Here is a 24,443-nt window from a genome sequence, read left to right on the forward strand (position 1 = left end):
GTTTCTTGACCCCCAGCATTGATACAAGTTCATCTTTCATGTTTAACAGCCTAGTCCATTATACAACAGACATCAAATTTATAAAATTGTACAACAGTTTTAGATATCTTGATTCTTATGATACTTATGTTCTATCCATAAAACTTGATTTGAAGAAAGTCTTCAAACTTAACAGGAATGATCTGTAGCAAAGAGGATGAGGGCTTGTATTGATCCTGATCACTAGTCAAGAGACCACACGAGTTGAGGATTTTCTGAGTAAATGTGGATTTGTTGCAACCCAAACACAATTACTCTAATAGTTGATGGATTTCTCATTTGCAGTAGTATGGAGAACTGTATTTTTAGCAATGTCAATCCAAAGACCCAAGCCACTGTTACTATGATACACCACTCAAGCAGAAACTCCTCGAAAAGCACAAAATAAAAGGAAGCATTATTTTACATTGAATAATTTCTAAACTCAAATAAATCCAAGAAATTAACTAAGCATTGCACATAGCATAAAGCAACCTACAATTTATGAACACCAAGGAAGGAGTCCAGAAATAATGAAAATGCAGCACAATCACAAATTGCTGTTTGGTAGCCAAGCTGGTAACATCGTCTCTTCTTTGAAAAAAAGTATATTACTGTTATATGTATGCACTTTGAGTGCATACATATATATTGTGGGAGAGAAGATATATTTTATCATTTTGATTATTTACATTTTCAAGTGATAGCAAAACATTACTGTTATACTATACAAATCACACTATCAGAATGGATATGCAACAACAAACAAGAGATTATGATGAAATCAAAATTGCCTATCTCATGATATCCAGTCATCAATAAGATGCCAACTGAATGTCAAATGAATCCTATGAATACTAGTTCTCATAGAAATCAGTATTCAAAGGGTATTAATAAACTAATATTGGTACCACTGCATCAACCACATCACTAAATGAAAAGGAGCAAATTTTATTACTGTTTACCTTTGAAAGAGGAACATCGAACATATCATCCATCATAAAATCAATATCTCTTGATGTAACAATTCCAACTAGTTTCCCACCCATCTGACCATTTTCTGTCACAGGAATTCCTGCAAATCCATGCTGCTTTTTTACTTCAAATACATCTCGTACCTTGTGATTGGGACTTAAAACAAGAGGATCTCTTATGAAACCATGTTTATATTTCTAGAAAAAAATTTAAAAAAATTAAATGTAACATACTGACTGAGTACATACAAACTTAATTTTGAGGAAATAATGGCATAGATTTTATGTTATAAAATAAAATCTGTGCTAATATTTTCCTCAAAATGAAATTAAATATAAGAACATGACTAATGAATACTAATCACTATTCTTTATTAACTTAGCAGATTTTGCAATTATGAAATTTTAAAGCAAGATGTTTAAAAATAAATGTCAACAGTATTACTATGGACAATTATGAATACTAAAATGAGAAATTTATGAATATACAAAAAAATCAAAATAATTCTTCTGTTTTTGAAAATTTAACTACTGAAATTAGAACTAAATTTTTATCGTAATGAGCTGAAATTATAGTAATTTTTTAAAAATTCCTTACTCCAGCCCATTCCTCAGATCATCGAGTCACTAAATCTTTTTATACCTTTAACTCTGTGCAGCCTGTATACTAAAAACAATAAAAAAAAAACTGGATATTTAAAGTTTTTAAATATTTATTAAAAAACTTAGCATATGCAAATTTTAAAATTTAAATTTTTGCATACCTCACATATGTAATTCACTTTCAATCAGCATTATTAATTTTTAATTGCATAATACAGCTATAAAAAAATTTCTTTACTGTTCTGTGTTTGTGTACAAAGTGTACACAAACACATGTACCAGCTCTAGAGCTGATTTTTCTCATAGCTTTGTTTTGACTGAAATTTTACTTGCTTTGAGCTATTTAGCTTCTTACGCACAGCAAAAAAAAAAAAAAAAAAAAAAGTACGCATGTAGATTATTTTATACTGAGCATCATGAAGCAAGGTGAGGAAATTTGAAAATAGTTTAAGAATACACATAATTTCCTGCATATCATTCTTTCTAGAGTTAGAAAACTAGTAACGGAGAATGATCAAAAAATTTGTGTAAATGACTTATCCTTACATAGTTTAGAAAGGATTAAAGTACCAAACTGGTGTAACAAGATTGGATATGTACAATCAAGAAAAATTCATGAGCTCAAACAGACAGAAAGTATGACTACAAGCAAGAAATTGGGAAATACTGAAATTTATCTTAATACCTTACAGCTAAGGTTTTGATTAGCAGAAAAAGTTGTCACAAGCAGATGTAGCAAATGCTCAAGAAAAAAAAAATCTCTGCCTGAAGGAAGGAATATCTTCAAGAGCAGTTATCAAGGGAAAGAGAAAGTAGATTTTGGAACTGAAATCAAAATATATTTACCATTAGTCATTCAATTATCTTCCAGATTAGTCAATTGCTGGTGTCATTACTGATAGCATTAGCAAAGGCACATGATGCAAGAAAGCAAGCATCAGCCAAAAAAAAAAAAAAAAAAACCCCTTATTTCACTCATCCAGTCACTACAAATTTTTATCAAGTTCTGCCTTGAATCTATTTAAGCTACCAACTTCCACAACGACAGATGGAAGTTTGTTCCAGCAATCAACCACCTGCTGGCTAAAGGCAAACTTCCGCACATCCATCCTACAACCATCTTTCCTCAATTTGAATTTATGCCCTCTCGGGTGATTATTCTGAGCAAGGGAAGAATCCCATCAGCACTGAGCATGCTCAAACCATTCAAGGCTTTATACACCTCAATCAGATCACCTCACAGGTGCCTAGTCTCCAGACACTGTAATTTGCAAAACTTAAGCCTTTCTTCGTAAGAGCAACACTTTTTTCCATTCACTAATCTTGCTGCCCTTTTCTGTACTCATTCCAACAGCTCTACATCCTTCTTAAAATGAGGCCCCCAGACCTGTATACAGTACTCAAGGTGTGGCCTGACCATTGCCTTATACAAGGGGATAATCACCTCCTTATCCCTGCTAGAAAAACTCCTGTATATCAATGACACGACACCATGAGCTACTCTTGCAGACCGTCTGCACTGCTCAGAAAACTTCATATCTGCCTGCACAATTACACCCAGGTCCTTTTCATTCTCTACCATCATCAATATCATTTATAAATACACAACACAACAATGGACCCAACACTGAACCCTGAGGGACTCCACTAATAATATAAATCCATGAAGAGCAATGTCCATTGATTACCACTCTCTGTCTTCTCCCACTCACCCATCCCTTTATCCATAGCAGCAATTTGCATCCAATGCCACACTGCTTCAATTTGTGCATCAGTCTTCCATGTGCAACAGTATCAAAGGCTTTTCTAAGATCCAAATATATGATATCAAAGTTATTCTTTGCATCCTTCGTGACTACATCATACTATCCAAACAAATTAGTCAGACAAGACTTCCCTTAACAAACCCATGCTGTGTCCGAGCTATAACTGAAGTCTTGTCTAGATGATCCTGCAATGCTTCTTTAACCAGTGCCTCCATTAATTTCCCTGGAACAGAAGTTAAATTAACACGTTTGTAATTACCTGTGTCTCCCTTTGATCCTCCTTTGTGGATTGGGGTCACATTTGCACATCTCTAGTCCATGGGTACATCCCCTGAGTCCAGGGAAGCTCTCATAATTATGGCTAAGTGTTTGCTTACTTCCTTTAATATAACTGGATAGATTCCATCCACCCCAGGTGACTTTCTTGTGTTTATCTTCAACAATTTCTCCTCCACTTTACTCTCAGTTATTACAAGATTATCTAGCTTACTGCCAGAGTTGAATACACCTCTGGCATTACCCTCCCTGAATAACTCCTCATGTGTGAATGTCGATGCAAAATATTCATTCAGTTTCTTAGCTACCTGAGCAGGATCATCAACAGTTGAACCATCGACATCAAGTGGACCAATCTGATTCATCCCCTTCCTTCTAGAGTTTACATAAGTAAAGAATTCTTTGCTGTTTTTCTTTGCATCCTCTGCCAAAGATTTCTCATAATCTGCCTTCGTCTGCCTAACGTCCTTTGTAACTTGGTTACAGACCAGTTTATATCTATCATAGGCTTCTCTGTCACATGTTAATTTATATGTATCCCATGCATTTTTCTTCTCTGTCACATGTCTAATTAGTTTATCTGACATCCATTTAGGTCTAAATCTTGAACAATATTTCTTTGTTGGTACGAAAAGCCTAGTAGCTCCCAAGATTAATTCTATGAATGCTTTTCATTTCGAATTTGCTGTTGCCAACATCATCAGTTTGTTCCACCGTATAGAATTTAAATACTGTCTCAGACCACCGTAGTCACCTTTTCGAAAGCAAAAACCCTTCCCTTTACCTTTGATGGTAGTTACCTCTTTCAGTAAATCCCACTTCAGCACACCGCGATCACTGCCTCCTAGTGGTTCCTTTATCTGCAGATTCTTGATGCATGAAGAATCACTACTGATAATCAGATCAAGAGTATTACTCCCTCTAGTTGCCTCCCGAACATGCTGCTGTAGAAAACAAGCATCCAATAAATCCACAAAAGCCTTGCTAGTATGTGAGTGACCAACTCACCAATTCCAGTCAATATCCGGGAAATTAAAATCCCTATTATAAGAGACACTAATTTACTGGCCCACTATTTCTCTGCACAATTGCTCATTATACTCATCAGATTCATTAGGCCTATAACACACACCTACTCTAATTTTTCCTTTCCCAGTGCTTATGTCACACCAAACAGACTCAACATTGCATTGTTCACCAACATCAATTGGATGCACTTCCTTAAATTTTATGTGTTTCTTAACTAACAGCATAACCCCTCCTCCCTTCCTGACCTGTCTATCCTTTCTGTACACATTTTACTCCCCAAATTCCAGTTCTGCACTGCTTATGTCTGTGTGACACCATGTCTCTGACATCCCAACAATATCTGCCTTTGATGTCTTGACTAGCACTTCAAGCTCATCAAATTTATTAACTATACTCCTTGCATTGGTGTACATGCAAGTATACATGCACACTCTTAGTTACCCTAACACAGCCCATGTATTTACTTGTTCCACTGTGACTCCCAGCAGTCCTGGAAATTCCCATTGCCTTGCTTTCCAGGCTGCTGCTCAATTGCATTTCAATAGAAGTAGTGCAAGAATCACTTTTACCTCTGCTAGTGGCTACTGTTAATCTATTAGTCCATTGTATCCCCCCAAGCTAGCAGTTTTCCGACCCACCTAACTCTGCCTCGATAGCATCAGCAAATATTCTTGCACCCTTTCTATTTAAGTGTATACTATCCCTGTAGAAGCAGTCTCTCCTGTTAACAACCACAGATCAGGCTGAGAAAAATTCTACCCCTTGAGCCTTGCTCACTCTCTCCAGGGCCGAATTCATCAATAAGGCCCTCATCATATATTCCCTCCTATCGTGTCTGGGCAGAATTGCAGACACTTTCAAATTCAACCCTAACTCACGGCTTTTTTTTCAGCATTGTCTTGTACTTGTTAAGTAATTCTGCCGGTCTCCTACTCTTAATATCATTAGTGCCAACGTGTACAACAATATCACCCTTTGTGCCTTTAAAGGATTATATCTGCCCTACAACGTCATCAACCTTTGACCCTGGCAGACATACCCTGGTCCTGTTCCACCTATCATTTTTGCACAAAATGTTCTCTGTTTCCCTGACAATAGAGTCACCTACAACAACTAGTTCCTTTGGGACCAGCGCATTCTGCCTTGGGGGTTGCCGCTGTGTTGCGCGATGTTCAAGTCCAAGCTCTGGCATTGATGTGGGCAGCTGAGAACTTGATGGGCCCCTCAATTTAAATCCTTCAAGGGCATCCACCCTGTCCTTCAAGCTCTCATATAAGCCCATAATCAGGGGCCAACTCGGCATAACAATGCCGAGTTGGCGACTGATTTTTTTGCACTCCTTACATCGCACGCACACACAAAGACATTCCCGTTGGCAATATCATGTCCCATTCCTGATTGTCCACAAACATCAAACAAGCAGTGCATTTCAATAGACTGATTCAGAGAACAACACCCCCACCCCCCCTCAGTTCTCCTCTGAGCCACAGCACCTCCACTAGTTTGAGCCTTTTGCTTTGCTGCTCTGGCCTGAGTCATGATTTTTATTCAAGTTCAATAAAATTCCAATATCAAGTTCAATAAAATTCCGTATCGAATGTTATCTCCGAGTTACGTTATATGACTTTCTTATCCCCTATCAACTTATATCTATTAATTTATGATGTTACGTTTGTAATAACTAGGTCGCTATATTTATTTAGTTAAAAAAGTACAATTCAATTCACAATGAAATTTAATAAGATTAATAAATTTTACTGATTAATTGATACTACTATACTCACTATCTAGTTTTCTGTTAAACCTTACGCTAGCACATGTTGTATCGTATAACAATGGCGGCAGGTTAATCTACGGACACGAGATATTTACTTTCCAAATCACGTTATCTAAATTCAAAATAAACCAAGGAGCTTGACTAGGTCTATAAGCTACTTATAGAAAATAATTTAATCTAACAATTAAGTCAATAAAGCGGCTAAGTATAATTAAAAACTTTTTGTTTGCGGGAGCTGCAAAACCTGTCCACATGTGGATTTGATGCCCTTACCGTTACTAAGTAAAAACCTACAAAATCTCTATCTAAATTCAATTTAAACTAAAGTATTGTTACTAGAAATATAAAGCAACTCTAAAAAATAAATTAATATGCCAATATAGACAGTGTACTTCGGTGGTTAGATCCAGTTCACCATCAGGCCATTCGGACAGCCACAGGAGCATTTCGCACATCTCCAGTCCAAAGCCTCTACATTGAAGCAAATGAACCATCCCTATCTTTTCGACGTAAGCAGTTGTCTTTACATTACGCCTTTAAATTGAAAGCCCTGCCTGATCATCCCATGTGGGCATCAGTTTTTGAGCCATGTTGGGAAAATCTCTATAACGCCCGTCAGATTGCCAACAGATCTTTTGGTATTCGGATCCAAGGACTATTAAATGAACTAAACATGACGGTAGACAACGTTGCCCAGTCACCAAGGCAACTCCTTCCACTCTGGTATGCACATTTGCCAATGTGTGACTTCTCCCTCAAGATCATGGAGAAGGCTAATACAACGGCGGCCGTCTATCAACAACTCTTCGCATCACATAGAGAGCAGTACTCTGACTTTCTGCCAGTCTATACAGATGGCTCAAAGTCAGAATCTTATGTGGGATCTGCTGTCGTATTTCCTCACGAGACATTATCATTCAAGATCCCGCAAGAAGCTAGCATTTATACTGCAGAGTTGCATGCAATTAAAATAGCCCTTGAGTTCATTATAAATAGCGATTACCAAAGGTACATGATTTACTGTGATTCATTGAGCGTGTTACAGGCTCTAGTATCGATGAGGTACAACTCTCATCCGGTCCTGTCCCGGATCCGACAGATGCTTTGTTCTGCCTTTGAATCCGAATTTGACATTCGCTTCTGCTGGATCCCAAGCCACATTGGGATCCAGCAGAAATACAACAGCAGATCCCACATAAGATTCTGACTTTGAGCCATCTGTATAGACTGGCAGAAAGTCAGAGTACTGCTCTCTATGTGATGCGAATAGTTGTTGATAGACGGCTGCCGGTGTATTAGCCTTCTCTATGATCTTGAGGGAGAAGTCACACATTGGCAAATGTGCATACCAGGGTGGAAGGAGTTGCCTTGGTGACTGGGCAACGTCGTCTACCGTCATGTTTAGTTCATTTAATAGCCCTTGGATCCGAATACCAAAAGGTCTGTTGGCAGTCTGACGGGCGTTACAGAGATTTTCCCAACGTGGCTCAAAAACTGATACTAACGTGGGATGATCAGGCAGGGCTTTCAATTTAAAGGCGTAATGTAAAGACAACTGCTTACGTCGAAAAGATAGGGATGGTTCATTTGCTTCAACGTAGAGGCATGGGACTACAGATGTGCGAAATGCTCCTGTGGCTGTCCGAATGGCCTGATGGTGAACTGGATCTAACCACCGAAGTACACTGTCTCTAGCAGATCCATATACCTGGGACCCATAATCGAGTTTAGAACGGACAAGGGCTCGGTAGAGACGAAGAAGGGTAGAGCGATCTGCGCCCCATGAAGTTGACGAAAGGGCACGAAGGATGTTAAGCCCTTTAACACACCTTGTCCTAAGCTGACGAATATGTTGAAGAAATGTCAACTTTTTGTCGAAAATAAGTCCAAGAAATTTGACTTCTGCTACGACTGGGATGTTGTTTTGTCCAAGCCTTAAATCTGGTTCAGGATGAAGATTACGTTTGCGACAGAAGTGTACACAAATGGTCTTCTGTGATGAAAATCTGAATCCATTAGCCAATGACCAAGATGTAAGGTGATCAATGGTTTTCTGCAGTTGCCTTTCAATGACCCTCATATTGCATGAATGACAAAATATAGTAAAGTCGTCAACATAGAGAGCATTGTTTATCGTGGGCGGAAGTTGTTCCGTGATAGAGTTTATTTTGATTGCAAAAAAAACGTGACACTTAGAACGGACCCTTGTGGGACTCCCTCTTCCTGACAGAACTCTCTCTCGAGAGTGGATCCTAAACGCACTTGAAAATGACGATTCGAAAGGAAGTTTTTGATAAAGAGAGGAAGGTTACCCCTAAGACCAAAGTTGTAGAGGTCTTTTAATATTCCAAATCGCCAGGCTGTGTCATACGCTTTTTCAATATCAAAGAAAACTGCTACCAGATGCTCGGATTTAATAAAAGAGTCACGAATGTATGTTTCAAGTCGGATTAAATGATCCAAAGTGGTTCTGTCTCTTCAGAAGCCGCACTGTGTCCTGGAAAGCAGATCATTTGTTTCCAAATATCACACAAGGCGGGCATTAACCATTCTTTCCAGGACCTTGCACAAACAGCTTGTCAGAGCAATAGGACGATAGTTACTTGGATATCTAGGATCCTTTCCTGGTTTTGGGAAGGCAAGAACGATTGCTTTCCGCCAGGAATCCGGAAATTGTTTATTAAGAAAAATTCTGTTAAACAAAATTATTAGATGATTTTTAGAATGTGGTGACAGATGTTTTATCATTTCGTAGTGGACGTCATCGGACCCGACAGCACTTGCGTGCGTAAGAAAGAGCGCTGCATTTAACTCTTCCTGTGTAAAGGGCTTGTTATATGGTTCAAGCCCTTTTGAAGAGAAGTTTAATGGATGTTTCTCACGTTTCTCTTTCAAGGCCAAAAACTCTGGAGGGAATGATGTTATTGCAGATATTTTGGCAAATGTTTCCCCTAGAGTATTTACAACTGCAGTTCAGTCTGCAATTAGAATCCATTGTGCTCGAGAATCACGAAGGGCACGGTGGGTATTTTCCCTTCATTTTCCGGATCTTGTCCCAGACTACTTTTGAGCTGGCAATCTGGGTTATGGATGATGTAAAACGGATCCAAGATTTCCTTTGGCTCTGACGTTGGATATAACGTGCTTTTGCACGTGCACGTTTAAATGATATTAGATTATCGGTCGTGGGATATCGACGGAATATCCCCCAGGCTTTGTTTTGTGCCTTTTTTGCTGTTGTGCACTCTGAATTCCACCAAGGTTTAGGAAATTGTGGAAATCGGCTGGATGTTTTTGGGATTGGAATTGCAGCTGATTGAAGAATACTTTCTGTAATGTATGCGACTGAATCATTGATATGTTCCTGACTGACTGTAGCGATGTCAAGATTTGCCAGATGTCGAAAGGCATTCCAGTCAGCCTGATCAATCTTCCACCGCGGTAAACTAAATGGCTGACACAGTCTACCACTAGTTAAGGTGGTTATCACGGGGAAGTGATTGCTTCCATATGGGTTTTCTTCCACCTCCCATATAGCTGAAGGAAGGAGAGAAGGGGAGCAGATAGAAAGATCAATGGCAGAAAACGAAAGGGTAGGCATGTGGAAGAACGTGTTTGTTCCCACATTGAGAAGGGAGAGGTCATTGTCAGTGAGCATACGCTCTATGACTCGTCCCCTTCCGTTAATGTTAGTACTACCCCACAGAGTGTTATGTCCATTAAAATCCCCAAGAAATAATAAAGGGGGAGGCAATTGCATGACGAGATCATCAAGGTCTTCCTGGAGGATGTCAATACCAGGTGGTAAATAAAGAGAGCAAACGGTTAATAAAAACCCCACTTTAAGGCAAATTGCTACAGCCTCTACGTTGATTGTAAGTTGCAAAGGCTGAAAGGGAATCTGGTTGCTCACGAGGATTGCAACTCCTCCATGAGCAGGACCGTCCCCAATTCTGTAATTACTAATGATCGTAATGTTACGTATGGTGGGGTCATCATTTGCCTTTAAATAGGTTTCCTGTACACAAAAGCACGATGGCTTGTACTTTTGCAGAAGTGCCTTGATGTCATTAATGTTTCGTCGGAATCCACGACAGTTTCACTGTAGGATTTTAGCCATTATTTTGGCTTGGTGGGTCCATCAGGCGGCTTCCGAGGTGCTGAGGGCTTACTTTTATCAGTCTTCGATTTGTCTTTTTTGGGGAAGAAAGGGTGCTGTCCTGTGTCCATCTCTTCCTCCGTAAAGAGTTCCAAGACTGAATCGTCATGTACCTCCTTGATTTCAACATCCATTTTTTCTTGTCCTGGCATGGGCTCTTGATTTTTTTGTACTGTTACTTTAGTGCTCGCTTTTGATAGAGCTTGAGCACTGGGAGGTACCGATATTGGAGTGGCAGCTGACTGAGATTTCTGTGCTGGTTTTACTGAACTTAATAGATAGCGGGTGATGGGCGTGAATGACTCTTTTGGTGGCACAGTCATATCCGTTTGGGTGCCAATCGAGCATTTATTGGATACCTTTTTGGCGTATGTTGCTTTACCGCTACTTACTGGTTTAACTGCTTTCCTGGCCTCTTGGTATGAGATGTTAAGTTCTACCTTTAGTCGTCGTATTTCCTTTTCTTCCTTCCACCGCTGGCAAGCTCTTGAATATGCAGGGTGTTCTCCATTGCAGTTAATACATGCAGCTTTTGTAGCTGAACATCCAGTTATTTCGTGGTCCTTTGCACCACATCGAGCGCATGCAAGGGAACCACGACAGGCCATTTGCGAGTGTCCATATTTCTGGCATTTGAAACACCGTAAAGGGTTCGGAACATATGGACGCACTGGGCAGTTTATGTAGCCAGCTTTAATCTCATCAGGAGATTTAGGTGAATTGAATGTCAGGATAATGTTTCTGGTTTTAACCAGTTTCCCATCCCTACGCGCATTAATTCTCTTGATGGCAACAACTCCCTGTGACTTCAATTCCGAGCAGATTTCCTCCTCGGTAACGTCGAGAAGATCCCACTCTGAAATTACACCTCTCGATGAATTTAGTGTTCTGTGTGGTGTCACTGTTATAGGGATTCCTCCGATTGGTGTTACTCGGAGTAGATGTTCAGATTGCCTGTCATTTTTAGTTTCAATCAAGAGATCCCCAGAACGGAGCCTCTTAACTGATTTTGGTGAATCTGCTAACCCATCTAACCCTTTCTGTATAAAGAAAGGTGACATTTTACCAATCGGTTTTTTGTTGGTGGAGTGCATAATTAAGAACCATGGGATAGGCCCTGATGGTAGTTCAGTCCGCTGCCTCTTTGTAGCAATAGTGCTGTCTGTTTCGTCATCTATATTTTCAGATAGGGACCGGGTTGGGGCCCCTGAAGAAATAAGTTTATCAGGATTCATAAAGTTTTGAAATGGTTCAGTGCCCGGGCACCCCACCCACCACGGAGCCCAAAGGGACGCCTACTACCTGGCATGCAATAAATGCGCTCGGGAGTGGAACGCCAGGGCTACCCAGACACCATACCCGCACTGCCACCAGCCTGAATCCTGTCCCTCGGACCATGAGGGTAGAGGCATGGCATTGACACGGTTGACCCTCGCAGGCGAGCCTACTAGCCGATTGATCCTAGCCGGGCCTTCCAGGACCTCCTGTCTTGTCGAAGCAGGGGCCAAAGTGGTGTATTGAAGCTGGGCCCCTCAACCACCAGGAGATCCCCCTTTCCGAATTTCCACGGGTCGCAGCGCACGGCAAACACGCCGGATTCCATTAATGTTAGCCTGGAACCTAGGCTGTGGGCGTTGGATCCCAGTGATGCTAGTCTGGAAGTCCAGCAGCGTCACTGGGAGGTCCCCTCACCACGTACAGGTGCCCACGTCGAGGGGCTTGATTGTTTGTTATTTGGTTTTTAGGAGCATTATCAACTAAGGCCATATCGTTCCGGGGATATGAGTTGGTCATTACCTGACCTTTCCGCATCCTCTGTATTTGGTGGTCATGGGCTCGAACGCCGGTCTAATCAAGAAGCGTGTACTACGCACTGCTGCTCCTGCCCACCTGGCTACGGAGGCGCTGAAACTCCAAACTGTAAAGTTTTAATCTCCTTGTATATTTTTGTTATGAAGCAGCTTCAACCTAATTAGACTTACCAATCATCATGCCAATTACCATTAAAGAAAGTTTGAATTAGAACTGTTTCTTTCCTCTCACAGTTCCTGATAAATAATCAAAATATGATAATTTAACAAAAAAAAAAATAATACTTTTTTAGAGATGGGAGCTGTCTTAATGAAGTAAACTACATATTACCTTAACTTTCAAAACTTCACTTGCTTGAAATTCAGGAGTACAATTATGGTGGATTATTCCAATGCCGCCACAAAGCTGCAAATTTAAGTATAGAAATAAAATTCAACATATGCAAAAGTTTAAAAATCTTCTAGAAACATACAAGAAATTTTGGTTTTAAATTTCTCCTCCAAATGGAAATTTTCTTAGTTAAAAATCTATTGTAACTAAGAAATCAAAATTTGATACTGATATCCTATTTTAATAACAGTAAGTTTCCCATTTAAGAAATACTAATTGGCTGTAGAATTTTTCAGCCTTCAAAACATTAATAAAATCAGGGCCGCCGCAAGTTGGTAGGTGAGGTAAGCATTGCTTACGGGCGCCAAATTTTTGTTTTGATATTAATTTCTGACTGGTTAACGCTAATCAGTATTCAACATTTAGGGTGGCAAATTTCATTTTACTTACTGGTGGCACATAGGAACACAGCGCTACTGAATAGAATATAAAAATTCATATCTTATACAGTCTAAGAGAAATTATTTTTCACTTGAGTGATATTTAATCTGTCAGAATTATGTCACAATTACTGATTCTGCTTGGTGCATAAAGTGACAGATTTAAATTTTTCAATACTCAATAATAGTAATGTTTATGAAAATTTCTGACTGATATCTCTTTACTTCTGGTGAATTAGATTATTTAGTTTGCAACACTAAAATATCATATTCATAGTTGCAATAATTATACATAAATAAACATGTTATACTTCATTTTGTCTTATAATGGGAGATTTTAATTTCCCAGATATTGATTGGAATTTGGGGGCTGGTTACTCACACACTAGCAGGGCTTTTGTGGATTTATTGGATGATTGTTTTCTACATCAGCATGTTCGGGAGGCAACTAGAGGGAGTAATACTCTTGATTTGATTATCATCAGTGATTCTTCATGCATTAAGAATCTGCAGATAAATGAACCACTAGGTGGCAGTGATCACAGTGTGCTGAAGTGGGAGTTACTGAAAGAGGTAACTACCATTAGGGGTAAAGGGAAGGGTTATTGCTTCCGTAAAGGCGACTACGATGGACTGAGACAGTATTTAAATTCTATACAGTGGGACCAACTGATGATGTTACCAACAGCAAATTCAAAATGGGAAGCATTCAAAGAACTTATCTTGGAAGCTACTAGGCTTTACATACCAACTAAGAAATATTGTTCAAGGTTTAGGCCAAAATGGATATCAGATGAACTAATGAGGCATATGGCAGAGAAGAAAAATGCATGGGATACTTACAAATTAACACATGACACAGAAGCCTATGATAGATACAAGTTGATATGCAACCAAGTTACAAAGGAGGTTAGGCAGGCGAAGGCAGATTACGAGAAATCCTTGGCAAGGGATGCAAAGAAAAACAGCAAAGAGTTCTTTACTTATGTAAACTCTAGAAGGAAGGGGATGAATCAGATTGATCCACTTGATATTGATGGGTCAACGGTTGATGATCCTGCTCAGGTAGCTAACAAACTAAATGAATATTTTGCATCGACATTCACACATGAGGAGTTATTCAGCAAGGGGAATGCCAGAGGTGTATTCAACTCTAGCAGTAAGCTACAGAATCTTGAAATAACTGGAAGTAAAGTGGAGGAGAAACTGTTGAAGATAAACACAAGAAAGGCACCCGGGGTGGATGGGATCTATCCAGTTATATTAAAGGAGGCAGCAAAGGAAGTAAGCAAACCCTTAGCCATAATTATGAGAGCTTCCTTGGACTCAGGGGAGGTACCCATAGACTGGAAATGTGCAAATTTGACCCCAATTCACAAAGGAGGATCAAAGGCTGACACAAGTAATTATAGACCTTGAGCTTTACGTCTGTTCCAGGAAAATTAATGGAGGCACTGGTTAAAGAAGCACTGCAGGATCATTTAGACAAGACTTCAGTTATAGCTCAGACACAGCATGGTTTTGTTAAGGGGAAGTCTGCTTGACCAACTTGATTGGATACTATGATGCAATCACAAAAGAACTGGATGCAGGGAATAACTTTGATATTATATACTTGGATCTTAGAAAGGCTTTTGATACTGTTGCACATGGAAGATTGCTGCACAAATTGGAGCAGTGTGGCATTGGAGGCAAATTGCTGCTGTGGATAAAGGGGTGGTGAGAGGTGGCAAATGAAGTTTAACATTGACAAATGTAAAGTACTACACATGGGAAACAGCAACCCCAGAGCAACGTATCAACTCTGTGGTACTACACTGACAGTGGTAGAGAATGAAAGGGACTTGGGGGTGATTGTGCAGGCAGATATGAAGTTCTCTGAGCAGTGCAGACGGGCTGCAAGAGTAGCTCATGGAGTATTGTCAATGATATACAGGAATTTTTCCAGCAGGGATAAGGAGGTGATTATTCCCTTGTATAAGGCAATGGTCAGGCCACACCTAGAGTACTCTATACAGGTCTGGAGGCCTCATTTCAAGAAGGATGTAGAGCTGCTGGAACGAGTACAGAGAAGGGCAACAAGATTAGTGAATGGAACAAAGGGGTGCTCTTACGAAGGAAGGCTTAAGTTTTGCAAATTACAGTGTCTGGAGACTAGGCACCAGCGAGGTGATCTGATAGAGGTGTATAAAGCCTTGAATGGTTTAAGCATGCTCAATGCTGATGGGATTCTTCCTCTAGCTCAGAAAAATCACCTGAGAGGGCATAAATTCAAATTGAGGAAAGACAGATGTAGGATAGACGTGCGGAAATTTGCCTTTAGCCAGCGGGTGGTTGGTTGGTGGAACAGACTGCCATCCCTTGTGGTGGAGGTTGATAGCCTAAATAAGTTTAAGGCTCAGCTGGACAGGTATTTTGAACGAACAGAGGGGTGAAGTGGAAGTGGGTTTTTTTTTTTTTTTTTTTGGCTGATACTGCATAAGCTTGCTTTCTTGCATCAAATGCCTCTACTAATGCTAATGCTAATGTTGCCATGACTGCAATTTTAAAAAGCTTATGACAGAACTACCAAAAGATTTTTTTTTTAATTCTTTTACACATCAAGTAAAGAATATACAATTTAATTTTTTTTTTTTTTTTCAAAAAACATTTCATTGTAAGCACTGCTCACTTTTTAGGTGCATTAGCATATACACTGCCCTACCATTAATATCTGGACACCCCTCTGTGGATGTGGAAACAGGTCCTATGCACGCAACATCACAGAACCTGTTACAAAATATGCACACTGGGCTTCGAACAGACAACTGCAAAAGTGAGCAAGCAAGATGACATGTTCAACAGAATTAGCAGGCTTCCAATGTAGAATGATAGTAGGATGCCACATAAGCAAGCATTCTGTACGAGACATCTCAGTCACTCTGGGTATCCTTAGGTCAACGGTTAGTGACATATGCAAATGGAAGAGGAATGGGACTGAATCTGCTAAAAAATGGCCTGGTTGGTTAGTTGGTTGTAGGATGGGATTACATGAATGATGTTTACCCTGTATGGCTGAGATAGCACTGAGCGAATCAGAATATATTAGGACAGAAATTGATGACTGCTGACATATTTCACTTAATGCAAGCTGGATGGCATATAATTCTGCAGAAAGTATACTGTATTCAAGTGGAAGAGACTTTGAAACTACATGTGAAGGGAAAACAGCTGCTGCACTTACATGTGAGTGTGATTTAGAGCCATCTGTATAGATTATGAGTTTTCCAGTGTGTTCCAAAGTGTGGTTGGCATGTAGCTGTTGGATGTTAAATGATGGAATGGTGCTTTTTGACCAGTGAGTGAAATATAGACCAGTGTCTATATCATCTTTATCCCATGGAGATAGATGCATATTTGCATTTTCTTCAATTTTGTTCAGATCAATTTCCCACTTCTCTGTTATTTTTTGAAGACGCATCACAGCAGGCCTGGGTTCATTAGGTTTGAATTCATAGAGTGTTGTCCAAAGAGGTTGGTTGAGGTATACCCAACAAGGATGAGATGGAGAGCTTCTTAGTTTGGTAGCATAATGGCAGAGTAGGCTTTGCCTTCCAATATACAGAAGGGGGGGGGGATCATGTGCTTCCACATACAAACTCTGAACTGGACAGGTTCTGTAGGCACCTAGTGAAGGGCACTGTGTTGAATGGTGTTCAGAGACTGCAAGATGCTGTTTTTAGCTGATGCATATACTATAGCTCCATAATCTAATCGTGACTGGATAAGAGCACAATATAAATTCAGCAATGACTGTCTGTCAACACCCCAAGATGTTACTGCACGAAGGATGTTTAATTTCTGGAGGCACATAGTTCATAGATAGGTTACATGTTTATGAAAATTTAATTTGGTATCAAAAATCAAACCCAATAATCTTATGGAGTCTGTCATCGGTATTTCTCTGCCTTTCAGTTTTAATACCGGTTCCAGATGAAGAGATCATAATTTACTTAAGTGTATTGCTGCTGTTTTCCCCTCCATTAATTGATAGCCATTTCATTTTGTCCAAGCTTAAATTTTAGTTATTGCTAATTGTAGTTGTTTTTCAACAGTAGCCATGCTCAATGACTGACAGGAGATAGCAAGATCATCTGCATACATGTAGGTTTCCACCGTAGCTGGGATGTCTCATGTAATGCAGCTGGTACGTAATGCAAAAAGTGTGGCACTTAAGATTGACCCTTGAGGTACTTCATCTTGAGTGTGAATTGTGGACAGTTCATTTTGGAATTGTACTTGAAAGGTCCTCAGGTGGAGAAAATTCCTAATGAAACTCTCAGTCCAAGACTTTAAATCTTGCAGGATTCCATATCTCCATATGGTTTGGTAATATCAAAAATTATAATTACCACTGTGCTGTTTTTTTAACAAAAGCATTTCGAGCGTAAGCTTCAACTTTGATGTGGATATCAGTTGTAGACCTGTTACGATGGAAGCCAAATTGGTGCGCCGTTATAGCATCTTTATCACTTTGTCACTTTCAGAAAGCTGTAATATTCCTCCTAGCATTTGTGGATTATGAAAGGGCATTTGACTCCAATACAGGAGTCAAATGCCCTTATATAAGTCAAATGCCCTTGTATAAGGCAATGTTTCGGGCACTGGAAAGACAAGGCATAGATACCCCATACATTATGATTTTGAAGAAAAAAAGATGAGAGTGCTACCTCCTTTATTAGACTAGACAAAGACAGTAGGAAATTTAAAATCGAGAAAGGAGTGCGACAAGGAGACACAATATCTCCGAAGCTGTTTACTGCTGCCCTTGAGGAAGCTTTCAGAAGATTAGACTGGTCACAGAAAGGAGTCAATGTGAATGGAGAGTACCTAAACCATTTACGATTTGCAGATGACATTGTGGTCATAAGCCACGATCCCAAAGAATTAGAGGAAAATCTTAATCAGTTATGCACAGTTAGTAAGGATTTTGGACTAAAGATGAATATGGCTAAAACAAAAGTAATGATGAACAAGTATGCCACAGAAAGGGAAATAATGATTGAAGGAGCAGTAATTGAAAAGGTGGAGTCATATACTTATCTGGGACAAGTTATTAGCTGTAATAATGATAAATGGCTGGAAGTCAAGAGAAGAATAAATTTTGGATGGATAGCATTCAGGAAATATAGTCACATACTGAAAAGCAATATCCCAGTTTGTCTGAAACGTAAAATAATGAACCAATGTATACTCCCCACCATGACTTATGGAAGTGAAACTTGGGCACTCACCAAAAGAATGGAAGAGAAGCTGAGAACTACACAGCGAACAATGGAACGAATTATATTGGGAATCAGACTGTTAGATAAGAAGAGAAACACATGGATTAGGCAGCAAACTCAAGTAAAGGACACTCTTATCAAAACTAAAGAACTAAAATGGTCTTGGGCAGGACACATAGCTTGAAGACATGATGGCAGATGGACTAAGAAAATAACAGAATGGTACCCAAGAGGAGCTAGAAGAAAACCTGGAAGACAAAGGCGGAGATGGATAGATGAAATTCATGAGTTTTTGGGTAGTAAATGGATGGTCAGTGCTCAAAACAAAGGAACTGGAAAGTTGCTGGAGAGGCCTTCGTCCTGCAGTGGATTGAAAATGGCTGATAATAATGATGATGATATAGCTTCTTGATCTTCTAAAATCCAGACACGTCTCCTGTGAACTTTTCTAGTATTTTTCCTAAACAGCTCGTCGAAGATATAGGGCAATAACTGTTGGGAGAGGAAACATCTTTTCCAGGTTTTCCTATGGCTACCACTATTGACTGATGCCAATCATCAAGGTAAATATTCTCTTCAAATATTCTGTTGTAAAATTTTAATAGAGTAAATTTTGAGTTGGAGTTGAGATGGCAAAGCATTATGTAGTAAATGCCATCTGGTCCAGCAGAACTATTTGATGAGCATTTAGATCACCTAGAAAGCATACAGGATGGGGCAATTGGTTTAATAGATTGTCAAGTTCTGCAGTGGAACATGAAGCAATTGGTGGAAAAGAAATAGAGACGAGTGAGAGTAATGCCAACAACAATATGAATGGCTACTGCTTCCAGAGTAGTACAAAGCTGGATAGATTTGGAAGGTACATTACTGTGAACTAAAATGGCTACTCCTCCTCTTGCTGGAGATTCAGAACATGTCACTTTTGTATAGTGTGTATCCTGAGAAGTGTGGAGTATAATGATGATAGATATGTTTCCTGTAGACAAATGCTTGCAAGATCGTGCTGTTGCATTAAATATTTTAATTCATCAAGATTGCTTCTTAGGCCTCTACAATTCCATTGAATTATTTTCTGCATCACTTGGATTTAGGTTAGGAAGATTGATCTGATCGTTTTGTTTTCCCTCGATCCTGTTTATATTTTTCTCGTTTTGGAAAAACTGGATGAGTAATATCCATCTCGTCATCAGCATGTAGCAGGAGAACTGCATCTTCTTTATCTGACTTCTCATCAATTTCCATTGTTCAATCAGTTGGTTTATTCTGCGTAAGGTGTGTATCTTTCTCCTTTGATAGCATTCCTGGTTTGGGGGCATTGTCTTGTGGCTTGGATGGCTTTGTATTAGAATTTGATGTACTCTCGGTCTTTGTTGCTGTTGCTGTTAGTGTCTCACCATCCATCAGGATGGATCTGGCCCATTGAGCAAGAGATAATTTAGGGGGAATTGTAATGTAAGTCTGTGTTGAAAACTCTTTAGTGTTTTTGACTGCATTGGAATATGATTTGGAAGGCATTATGTTTAATATCTGTTTACATGCTTCTTGGTATGATACATTTTTCTCTACCTTGTACTTTAGTATTTTTTTCCCCATTTTCCATGATTTGCAAGTTCTAGAAAATGCAGGGTGAGCACCCTGGCAGTTGGTACACTTTGGTGTTTCTGCTGTATATTCAGTTTGGGAGTGATCTTGTGAGCCACACAGGGGACAAATGGCCTTACCTTGACATACTGTTTGAGAATGACCATACTTCTGGCATTTAAAGCATCTGGTCAGGAGCGAGAGTGCATAGCACGCATTCCTTGAGTGGACCGGGGTTCAAGCCCGTGACTACTAAATACGATAAATATTTGTATTGACGATTTATTGTAAACTCTACTGACTTGCTTGTTGTGCCGGAGTATAAACTAAGTGGATTTGGAATATATGGTCGGATCTTACAGGAAAAGCAGCCAGCTTTAACTGTTGCCAGGAGATTCCGAGTATTGAAGGTAAGGATAACATTTCTTGTAGGTGTAAACACACCATCTTGTTTGGTCATTATTCTTTTGGCACTTATGATGCGTTGTCTTAACTTCTTCAGCAATTTCTTAATCAGGAACATTAAGGAGATTCCATTCTGAAATGACCCCTTTTGAGGTGTTTAATGTTCTGTGTGGGGTTACAGAAATGGGAATACCTCCGAAGGTCACTTGCTTCAGGAGCTGTCTAGAATGACTGAGATTGGAAGTTTCTATAAGACGATCACCTGAGCGAAGTCGTTTGACACTTTTGGGAGTACCTGCTACAGCCTCTAGGCTTTTCTGTACAAGAAATGGAGATAAGCTACTAAGAGGTTTCATTGATAAAGAATGTAAAATTAAAAAAGCAGGCAGGTCATATGAAGAATCATCTTTTTTGATTCTTTTTGCTTGAGATGACTCAAGTTCATGCGAGCACATAGGCTCTACAGTCAGTGATATTAATGATCCATAATTGCTCCTTTTCGCCGAGTATTGAATTTATATTCAGGTTATCAGCCCCGCCACGTGGAGGCAGGAGCGGTGCCACCAGTGACCAAGCAATAAGTTTTTGTTGTTGCTATGGAGTTTTACGACACATAGGCTGCCAGGGCCATATTGTGTCTTTCAAATGGTTAGTACAAAATACTAAATTTATTGAAATAGGTGTTATATGATATATACCTATACAATTTAGGAAGGTAAAAAGTTCTGTTTTATTAGGTTCATCTCCAAAAATCTGCATTAATGATAACTGTGATTTAGAAAATGATTTAAAGGTGTTTGAACGGATATTTAGAAACTGGGAGCAGTCTACCAATAAATGATGAGCATTGGGGAGCACTGTCATTCATTAACAGACACAGGTGAGTGAAGTGAGTATGCCCAATTCTTAGCCTTCCTAAAATTATTTCATCACGCCTGTTTTTTTGGAAGCTGGATAGCCACAGCTTTGGTTCTGGTTTTATTTGGTAGAGTTTGTTTCCTGGATAAACTTTCCACATTAGTGACCAGTTATTATAACTTGCTTTATGGATGATGTGTTTGTAATCTGTATATGGAACTTGAAAGGTTTGAGAAATAGTAGTTTCTGGTTGTTTGGCTGCAAGATCTGCATTCTCATTGCCGGCTATCCCAGAATGTCCTGTGAGCCAGCAGAATGTCACAGTTTGGTTCGACTCATTACAAGCAAGCAACTTAGAATGAATTTGTTTTATTATAGGGTGAGAGGAGTTGTTACTACTAGTTATAGCAGTGACAACACTGAGTGAGTCAGTGTATATTAAAACAGGAGTAAATAAAAGTTCAGTAATCTGATGAAGAGCTAAGTTTATAGCATAAAGATACTGCATTCTAATGGTAATGAAACAGAAATGTTGAATGAAGGGAAGACTGCCACAGCACCTACTTGGATCTCAGTTATTGATCCATCTTATAGATTTTAAAGGCCTCTGAGTTAGAAGAATCAGTTTCATGTAATTGTGCAATATTGGAGTGGGACAAGGTGTGCTTCCCCCACTTTTGAAAATATTCATCATAATTTGCAGAAATATTTGTCCAAGGCGGATCAGGAGGTGTCATGTCTTGAAATATATTGCTGATTTCTATATTCCATGCTTGACTCAGTTTTAAGTCTAAGTGGAGCAGGTCGGTTTTTATTTGGCTTACTGTTATAAAATGACTCCCATTCGGTATTGTACAGACATCTCCAACTAGGGTGGGAGGGAAGATTGCAAATTTTTGCAGCATTCATCAAAAGTAATGTTTTCCTCTGAAGATGTAAAGGAGGTTCATGAGCTTTGATATAAAGGCTCTGAACTGGGGAGGTTCTGAAAGCCCCTAGAGAAACTCTCAGCGCACTGTGCTGGATCGTATTCAATCGCTCTAAAGTAGTTTTTCTTGCAGAGTCATATACTGGAGAGCCATAGTCTAAGCGGGATCTGATGAGAGCTCGATAAAGATGGATCAGGGTATTGTCGATCAGCACCCCATGACGTGGATGACAACACACCAGAGAATATTCGACTTTTTCAAACAGATAGTTCGAAGATACGCCACATGTGTTTGAAAGTTCAGCTTCCTATCCAGTACAAGGCCAAATACACGGACAGAGTGAACAAGAGGAATTGAAATGTTATTGATCTTTAGCTCAGGATCGGGATGCTGTGACTGTAATTTGCAAAAAAAGTCAGTAGTGGTTGTTTGTTTGTTTGTTATTTGGTTTTTAGGATAATTAGCAACTAAGGCCATATTGCTCCGGGGATATGTGGTGGTCATTCCCTGACCTTTTCACATCCTCCGTATTTGGTGGTCATGGGCTCGAACCCCGGTCTAATCAAGAAGTGTGTGCTACGCACTGCTGCTCCTGCCCACCTGGCTACAGAGGCACCAGTGACTAGTGGTGGATTTCTGCTCAGCAAGACAGTATTCATTACGTAAGGTTCATGATTCTATTCTGGCAAGAGCAATTTGTAACTGTCTTTCAACAGTATTCATACTTTGTGACTAGCAGGATATGGTGAGGTCATCTGCATACATGTATATTTGGATGGTTTTTGGAAGTTCTCCCAATATGTTGTTGACCAGAATCGCAAATAGGATAGAACCCTGTGGGACACCCTCTTCTTGAATGTGAGATGCTGAAAGCACGTTTCTATATCGGACTTGAAAGGTGTGAAACCTTAAAAAGTTCTGGATGATTTGAGGACGGTAGCCTCTCAGCCCCAACTGATGTAATCTTTAATAATACCATAACGCCAAGTGGTATCAAATGCTTTCTGAATATCTAGGTTCACCATCACTAGATGTTGCCTCATGACAAAAGTGTTACGTATGTTAGATTCAATTTTGAGTAGTAAATCTAGAGTAGATCTGTTTTCACTGAAGCCATATTGGTGATCAGAAAAAATATTTTGAGAATCTAGAACCCAGGTGAGCCTCTTATGAACCATCCTTTCAAAGATTTTGCCCAAACCGCTTGTCAACAATATTGGTCTGTAATTCTCAACTAGAGAAGGACCTGTACCTGATTTTGAAATAGCACAAATATAGGAATGACGTCATGACAGAGGATATGTATTTTCTGAAAAGATCCGGTTATAAAAGAGTAATAATATGTAGAGATCAACTTCACATAGATGCTTCAGCATACTGTAGTGAATGCCGTCTGGTCCTGCTGCACTATTTGGATATTTACTCAAGGATTCTTTGAGTTCAGCTATAGTAAAGGGTGGTTATACGGAAGTGAGAGTCTAGTTGAAAAATTAAATTTATGATGTTCTTCATCAGATTTAATGCATTGAAAGGAGGTCACATACGAGGAAGAGGCGGAAATGTTATAAAACGATTCTGCTAAAGCATTTGCAATGTCAGTAGAAGAGGACAGGTCCTTCCCATTCCACTGTATTATCGGAGATTGCTGTGGTAGAAATTTCCCACTGAGAGCTTGAATTGTTTTCCATATAATTTGAATGTCAGTATTTTTGTTAATAGTTGTTGCGAAGTTAATCCAGGAGTCACGTTTTTCTTTCTTCCTAATTTGCCTTGCTTTTGCTCTGAGTTTTTTGTAAAAAATTAGATTGGCAGTAGTTGCATTTGTGGAACTGGTTCCAAGGACAGTTTTTTTCTACTTTTGCTTTGGAGCAATCCGCATTCCGCCACTGATTTTTGTGTACGCGCTTTCACTGGTCCGATTTTCGGATGGAAATTTCTGCTGCAGATAGGATTTGGCTGGTAATGTGACTAGTTACATCATCAATATGTTGTTGTTGAACATATTGAGTGTCGAGTAGGACACAAGTTGAGTAGTTTTCCCAGTCTGCTTTATGAAAGTTCCAAGAAGTACGGCCTTTAGGACATGACACGACCTGTGTTTGAATTGAACTGATAATAGGAAAATGGTCACTGTGGAATGGATCATTCAGCACTAACCATTCATTGCTTGCAAAAAGAGATGCTGAACAGATGGATAAGTCTATGGCTGAGGTAGTACC

The 24,443-nt window shown here is 39.5% G+C and overlaps 1 protein-coding gene across 1 annotated transcript in view; it reads right to left on the reverse strand.

Moving 5' to 3' along the window:
* LOC150086779 (inosine-5'-monophosphate dehydrogenase 1a-like) overlaps window positions 1-24,443 on the reverse strand; it is a 199,643-nt gene that overhangs the window by 100,215 nt on the left and 74,985 nt on the right. Inside the window, exons 5-6 of the mRNA XM_090371573.1 lie at window positions 12,745-12,819; window positions 984-1,190 (exon numbers count right to left, since the gene is read on the reverse strand). Of these exons, the coding sequence (XP_090227699.1) occupies window positions 984-1,190; window positions 12,745-12,819 (282 nt within the window). The remainder of the gene's footprint in view (window positions 1-983; window positions 1,191-12,744; window positions 12,820-24,443) is intronic.

This window comes from Mastigoproctus giganteus, chromosome 4, assembly GCF_048544385.1.
Source record: "Mastigoproctus giganteus isolate SK-2022 chromosome 4, ASM4854438v1, whole genome shotgun sequence".
Taxonomy (NCBI): Eukaryota; Metazoa; Arthropoda; class Arachnida; order Uropygi; family Thelyphonidae; genus Mastigoproctus; species Mastigoproctus giganteus.